Source organism: Actinia tenebrosa, unplaced genomic scaffold (genome assembly GCF_029948245.1).
Source record: "Actinia tenebrosa isolate PJP-AT-01 unplaced genomic scaffold, QUT_ActTen_1.0 PGA_scaffold2__45_contigs__length_23673736, whole genome shotgun sequence".
Lineage (NCBI taxonomy): Eukaryota > Metazoa > Cnidaria > Anthozoa > Actiniaria > Actiniidae > Actinia > Actinia tenebrosa.
This window is the reverse complement of record NW_028292579.1, coordinates 19,075,352-19,082,964: the sequence shown is the minus strand read 5'-3', so window position 1 is coordinate 19,082,964 and position 7,613 is coordinate 19,075,352. Positions and strand designations below refer to the sequence as shown.

The window sequence follows — 7,613 nt, the reverse complement described above, 5'->3', positions numbered from 1 at the left end:
GGGGCGTTGGGAATGGCGTAAAATGACGCAACGGTGTGCCCTGATAATCTTTCTGAACGTGACAAGTGTGAGTCAAGTGACATTAAATCCAGATTATGACCCTCTGGCCCTCCAAACGCCCGCTGCACAGCATCCCAGCCACTTGGGGAAAGCATAGCATCTAAGCGCGAAAGATGACGGGAGAAATAATCAGCCGGGTTAGCACCTGAAGGAACCTAAACCATATGGAGTGATAAGTTTCTTTCCGTGGTCGCGTGAAACAGTTGGCGAGCCACCTCTGTTAACTTGAGTGACTTGGGGCCATGTCCCTGCCAGATATTTAGGGTCACCTGGTTGTCGACATTCACATCTACCCTGCAGTCAGTGACTGAGTCGGGAAGAGACCTAATCGCTTGCAACACAGCGTAAAATTCCTTCACATTAATATGCTCCTTGCGCAAATCCTCGCTCCAGTAATCGCCTAGCTCTTCGTCACCGGAGGCAAGATGCAATGTTGCAGCCCAGCGGAAAGAGGAAGCATCAGTTGACATCCTTAGCGACACATGTCTCTCTTGTCTCCAAGGGATGAACCTGTTCCAGGAGTCTAAGAATCGCCAGAATTCTATCTCCTTCCTTAGATCCCTTGATAAAGTCACCTCTGAGCCACGATTTGCCTTCCCGATGGACGCAGCCATTTCTCTAATGTAAAATCTAGCCCCGGGGAATGCCAAAGAAAACGATGAGCATTTTCCCATAAGTCTTTGTATAGATTTCAGAGACGTCGACTCTTTGCACGATAAGATAACCTCTCGTAACTCTGCAAACTTAACACGCTTATCTCGTGGGACTGAGAATGCTTGCGCCTGTGTATCCATGATCATTCCGAGAAATTGAATTTTGACAGTGGGTAAAAGTATGCACTTCTTAAGGCCAAGAAAATAGCCTAAGCCTAACAACACTGCGCAAGTCACGTACAACGCCGCCACCGCCGCTTCCCGGCTAAAGTCATCATCTCTTATCTCCAAACTGCGAGACCATCTTCCCTCCTCACTATAGATTTCGCCTAACAACCGGTCATCGATGTATAGGCAAGAGGTGATGCCTCTTTCCCGGAGGAATGTGGTTGAACTTAGACCAATGGACTGGTAGACGAACGGAGAGTTTTTCCAACCGAACGGGAGTGTGGTTCCAACAAGCCACCACCCCTTCCACTCGACCCCAAAGTACTGTTGGGAGTCCTCTGACAGAAGAACATGATCATACCCCGATTTGTCATCTATCTTCGAAAGGTATGAACCAGGGTACGCAAACTGGGGGACTGACACCAGGGTGTCGAGCTTGAAAGGCGTATCCCTCATCCACAAGTTTAGGAATCTTGCGTCCACGCACAAACGAGGCTTATTAGGTTCGACCGTTAAAGGTAAGACCAGCCAAGGGGGATCGACCTTCCCAACCTCGCCCCAAGTCCGAGCAGCGCCTGAACGGATGCGATCAGCGAGAGTTATCGAGATAAATTCTTGAAATCGGTCACAAGATCGATGATTTTTGAACATTTGTCTAGGGGGCGATGGCGAGTCGCACTTGATGCCTTTAAAAATTCCCTTAAATGGTTGTATAAAATCTTTAACGTTCACTCCATTTTGGAGCCATCGTAGGATCTGGTCACCTACTGGGTTGTTCTCCAAGATTTTTCCCCACATCGGGATATGCCTATGAATCTCCCCCGCCCTGAAGCTTTCAGGGTCACAAAACTGAAGCATGCCGAAATCCGCTTTTTCCCCACTTATCACTCGATCTATGTCAGCGAGCACAGCGCTGGAAGTGCTAGTCACCCTTCCTGAACTTGGGCTTCCATCCGCTTGGACCCATCTAATCTCTTTATCGTGGGCTGTTCCCTCTACACACAAGGGGTTGAAAACTATTGCCAACTGTAAATACGATCGTAAAACGAGAGTAAGGTGAAATTTTAACCCAAGCCCAGGAAAAAGGCGACCACCACACAGCTCGCTAAAGCGGGCTCAAGGGCATGCCCTAATGGGCAATACGCTTGCGGGAGGTCCTTTTCCCGAGTTAAAACAAAAACAAAGCAAAATAAAACAAAGAACAAAACAAAACAAAATATCTGATGCAACTTGTTTATGCAGTAAAGTAATATACGCATTATTTCATTCGATCATCCATTTCCTCGCAAAGTCCGTTCTCACAAATCAATTCGAACCTAGTGCCACCTAGCGGCGCTTTACATTAAGTGAATTAGTGGGACAAAATCGTGCAATGTGCCCCTCCGCGTTACAGACAAAACACCTCCTCGGGCCTCGGTTACGACGGGTATACGGTGCTGTAGCCCTAGTCGTTCGCCCAGCAGCGGGAAAGCGGAATGGCGGTGTCAGAACAGAAAGTGGTACTTGAGCTACCTGGGCCACCTGAGTCGGGTTTTGAAGCCTTATAGCCTTATCGATCGTCTTAGCTATTTCCGCTTCTTCTTTACTTGCTACCAACGTAGTCAAGATTGGTTGTAAAGACGGCTCTACCACAAGTGGGCGACACTTTCGCAAGATGATATTAAATTTTGTAGCCCTCTCGTCATTTAGCTTCTGTGCCGTATAGACAACCTCTTCCAAAGCCGCTATCGCAGCGTAAGCATCGAATAAAGCCGTTGGGCGACCCACCAAAGCCTGTAGAGAACTTATCGCCCCATCTACCGTGTTAACACCCGCTTTTTTCTTCATCTCCTCAAGTTCTTTCCTTAATTTCTCTATCTATAGCAGAGGATCAAGAAAGAACTATTACTTTACGTTTGAGACTCTTTGCCAAGTTATTTTTCCCTCTCAATGTGCCAACTACATTTAACTCATACCCGACCTCTCGGGTTCAGTCCTTTCGTTAACTTAATCTCTACCCGACCTTTCGGGTTAGCGGCCTCTTAAGTTGATTCTACCCGGCCTTCCGGGTCCAGGCCTTGTTTTTTTTTTTTTTTTTTTTAAATTATTATTTTATTATATAACCTCTACCCGACCTTTCGGGACAAAAACTGTGTGTAAAGCTATTTATCACTAAATTTGTGACCCGTATCGGGTACTGGTCCGCACAACCAATTAATCCCAATATTTTATAAAACTAACGATGCACAGCATAAAATAGAACAATAACCAAGCGAGACAAGATATGCACGCAAGAAGCACAACACATGTAGCAAAACAATAGAACGAAAACAACGAAACAATTAAACATGCAAATAGGACTAAAACTTAAATAACCAACGCTTGTGACCTAAACGTATAGCGTAAAACATTCCAATAAATATAAAACCCATAAATATAAAACACAACCATACTAGAAATAGCTAAGGTGAAACCCAAAGATATTATTAAAATTAAACATAAGACAGCACATGGCCAGGGAGTAGCTACTGATGAACATACGCGTATGACCGTGCCAAAACTGAGATATACACTGACAAAGATAAAACTAAGTGCAGCTCGGCAAAACATACCTCCGAAACCTGCTGAGTTTCGGTTTGGTTTAAAGACTTTCCCACAGAAGAACGTGGCGCTCCCGCCGAAGACACCGTAACCACCGAATCTTCTATCCCCGGTACGGCCAAAGCTGCCGAGACGTTTAAAGGCACTTGAGACGTGGTAGAGGAAGTTGGTGGATCAGCCACACTAACAACCACATCGGTTGGATTCAATTCTTCAATAATCTCAGCCGGAGAAGTCATAGTGAAACGCTGCTGAGTGAACGAACTACTTGATAAATGGATTTCTTTCTCCAGTAGGGTTCACGCCAAGTGACATACTTGAATATTTAATGATCTCTTAAATAATACTAATGACGTCATCAGGATGTCTGATGAATATTTAATGAGATAGAATAGTAAAAGTTTTAATAGAGCGATATCACATAACCAATGTTTAGCATGCAAATGAGCTGGTGAGTAAAATAGCATGCTAATGCTGTGCTCACGTGGCTACACGCTTCGGTGAACCAGCTAAAGTTTTAAAAAAGACTATAACGACAAAAATTGGCTGGTACAAAATATTTAAAATGAATTATAACGATTTATAAGATATGGGTTTAATGCAAGCTTACTGTAAACAACATTTTTTTGGGTTCACATATCTCAAATATCTAAACAATCAAAACATAACAATTTTCATTTAAAGGAGTTTATAGACTGCAGAGTCGAATTTAAGATGTAAACTCCTTTCTATAATATATTTTTGACTTATAATTTCTATGAAATGCATTGATATCGTTCACTACAACTTAATGAAAGTATAGAAGGACGGGTTTCCAGTAAATTCATAGATTTGTTGAAAAAGTCTGACCCGTCTTTCTGCCAAAAACGCCACAAGCTTAATGCAAATTGGCATCAACCACCTTGGATGTCTCCAAATATTTGCTATAGCCTTATAAGTTTTCATGTCCTTGAAAACGTGTTCTACTTTAATGCGTCTTCTTGCCAAACACCTGTTAAATTTCCGAGCTCGCCTTTGGTCTCTAGCGTTCAGTAAATGCATTTGCATCGCTCGTATTGGAGTAAGTAGGGGTCCGCCGTCTGGGTAAGCTCTATCAGCTAGAAAATTAGCGTCACGCGGAAGGCTAAGGGGTTGTCCAGGTCCAATCGGGGTCATAAGCCGGTATGCAGTCGCATCGTGTGTACTTCCTAGGAAGCCAGCTTGCACAAAACGCAAATGCCCTTCGTTATCTATGACCAGCTGAGTGTTAAAACAGTGATAGTGACGGTGGCCACTGTAGAATTGTCTCTGTGGTTCGATTAAGGGCCGATAAATCTCGTGCGGAGTTGAATCAATCGCACCCACTGCATTCGGAAATTCGGGCCAATTACCCATCAAGTTCGCCCATTCCAGATCATTGAGCCATCTTATTTGATTATGGAAGTACTGCCAGAGCTCAGGCAAAATTTTGTAAATGATCCGGACGACAGACATAGGATCGATGTCATACAATAGCGCCAGGGTGTCAACATGGGGATACTTCCTCAACCACATGAGCACTAACAAAATTTGGTTGATAAGATTTATCTTTTGTCGCCCTTGAAGCTGTCGTGGTTGCCCGCGAACATTCAACTGAAAAAGGTTTGGTGTCAAATCTCTAACCAGTTGTAAAAAAGATCCTGGAGTCTCGCCAGTGTTCCTCCAAAATAACCAACACTGCCCAGAAATAAGAGAAAACACGTCCCGCCCTCGAAAGTCATATCCGTGAAAACCCGGTAGCAAACGCTGGCTCAAGGAAAAGCGACCACCTCTTAGTGGAGGCTGCAAGGCAACAAAAAGCAGCACGACCGCTATTAAGGATCGAAGCAAGGACTGTAGCTGTACGAGATCCATCAGGTCTTCTCACATGCATGCACTGTATTTCATGGTTGCATGGTGATGCTAATTAAAGGACAATACAAATTACAAATTCTTTCATGCATTTTTTCCAATCTCTCACCATATTTCTCGCCAGTGTTGCGGGTGTTGAGTTTTAGGAGCTGTTCTATATTTGAAATATTTTCCGCAAATATTCGATTTCCACGAAAATATGGAGTCCCTTGGAAGTAGAAAGTACCTCTTCAAACGATAGACTCGATGAACAAGAATCAAATAAAGCAGGTAAGTGCCCAGGGAGTTGAAACTGCAGAAAACTCGCGAATGAAATATTTCAATACTTTGACATTTTATTAATCATTTCCCTTCAAAATAAAACAGGCACCGAAAAGAAAGCAAGAGCGAATGTAGGTGACCTGGAAAGGAAGTTTAATCTCCAATGCTACGACCCCTATCCATGGGGAAGGATTGGAAACATGTCCTTCTGTTTACGAAAGAGCGAATACTAGATGCGGAGCTGCCTCAACGTGTTGTGCAGATATACATGGCTTCTCCACAAGACCGCGTTATAAACCGCATGAAAAATATCGTCAAGAAGGCCCTCTTATCTCCACTCCCATCCACTTCCACGTCGGCCTCCTCTAAGCCAATATATGTAGAGGAGCAAACCGAAATACAGGAGAACCTGATGAAGTACGCGTCAAAAGGGACCCCAGCCCATAGAAAGTTGCAAAACAAATTGCGTAAGGATTTTACTGCATCCTCCACAGACAGTGACAACGAAGCAAGACTAGAGCAAAGCAAGAAGAAAATTAAAAGTGATAGGGAAGTTGCAAGAGAAGCTCAAGAAGCACATAAAGATTTGTGTACCAAGGCGATGGACACACTCGAAAGAGTGAACAGTCTGCTAGTCAGTGTGGATAATCAAATTAAGAAAACAAATCAAGATAAGCCTGTCTAATGGTTAAATTTGTACGAAAGGACTGCAAGAGAGATTATTTAAGATGAAATTTTTTGCATGTTTTGTTGAGCTTATATTTGTAGTTTGGCTGGGGAGGTAATAGAAAAAGGAATAAATTTTCTACTGCTTCACAGCGAATTTTTGTCGTTATAGTCTTTTTTAAAACTTTAGCTGGTTCACCGAAGCGTGTAGCCACGTGAGCACATCATTAGCATGCTATTTTACTCACCAGCTCATTTGCATGTGTTACACACGGTACTTTTGATCCCGTTCGAACCAATAGTTGACACGTTTTTGCTGGAACTTATATTTACTGCTTCTTTCTTTGAGATCTATGCTCAGTACATGTGTGTAAGAATATATCCCTATATATCTCTGGTTACAAAACTACTATCTGGTTACATGAACATTTCGTCACACACTCTAATATTTACATAAAGACTTAGTCACGAAATGCCGTACTAGTTTTGTGTCTCACATACTCCCCCACTTAAAATGATGTCCTCCTGGACATGACAAAACACTAAACATAAATCAGACGTGTACACTATTCAAAGACTATCTACAGATTATAGAGTTCAAGTGAATTGGGTTGATCAGGCCCAATCAGTTCATTGCTGTCTCGTTTTCTATAGTCCATATGACTTCTCTTGTCCGCCGGCGCTGGGCACGTCGTCTCTCTAATGTTTCGTGTAGTAGGACGTGTGTAGTCCCTGACTAATCATTGTGTATTTGACACAGTCCCGTTCCAGTTTTTTTTTTTTTTGATAAACTATAAGAATAATATGCTAAAAATATATCTGTTAGTACTGCGGGTTGTAAGTGTTGTAGCCATTAAACTGTTGGCGATACACTGTCCATGGGTATACAGGTTGGTTGTAAGGTTGTTGAACTTGTCCTTGTCTAGACAAGACTGGTGGGTTGATGAAGGTCCCTCCGTGTGCGGGAGCGGGGTAGTGATACGTCCCTCCGTAATAAGGGTAAGCTGCGATACCATTTGCATGGTACCAGTTAGTCATTGGTGTCCCAAGAGTGTTGTAGGTTAGCGTCTGTGGAGGGCGTCTCTCGCGGACTGGTCTGCCTTCCGGTTCTGTAGGAGGAACTGCTTCTAATTCTGTGTCAGGTTCGCCTACAGTGATGAGCTGAGGTTGAGCGTCCTCAAGGTTCTGAGCTTGGTCATGGCTTGCGTAGTCTTCCTGAGGTAGATTGTCTTGCTGGGATACCTGGTCTTCTTGTGGGGGGTCTGTTTCCGCTGACTCATTATGTTCACGTTCATTAGTTGCTGGATTCAGTTCGTTTGGTAAAAACCCTCTAAACTGTTCTTCTGACTCGTCATC

The 7,613-nt window shown here is 43.5% G+C and overlaps 1 protein-coding gene across 1 annotated transcript; it reads right to left on the bottom strand.

Annotated features, from left to right (window-relative positions):
* Positions 1 to 2,100: 2,100 nt before the first annotated feature.
* Positions 2,101 to 3,800, bottom strand: LOC148909511 (uncharacterized). Its single transcript, XM_089034483.1, has 2 exons — positions 3,473 to 3,800; positions 2,101 to 2,738 (listed from the first exon to the last, which is right to left on the bottom strand). The coding sequence occupies exons 1-2, from the start codon at positions 3,698 to 3,700 to the stop codon at positions 2,208 to 2,210; spliced, it is 759 nt and encodes a 252-aa protein (XP_088890609.1). The 5' UTR covers positions 3,701 to 3,800; the 3' UTR covers positions 2,101 to 2,207.
* Positions 3,801 to 7,613: the final 3,813 nt, after the last annotated feature.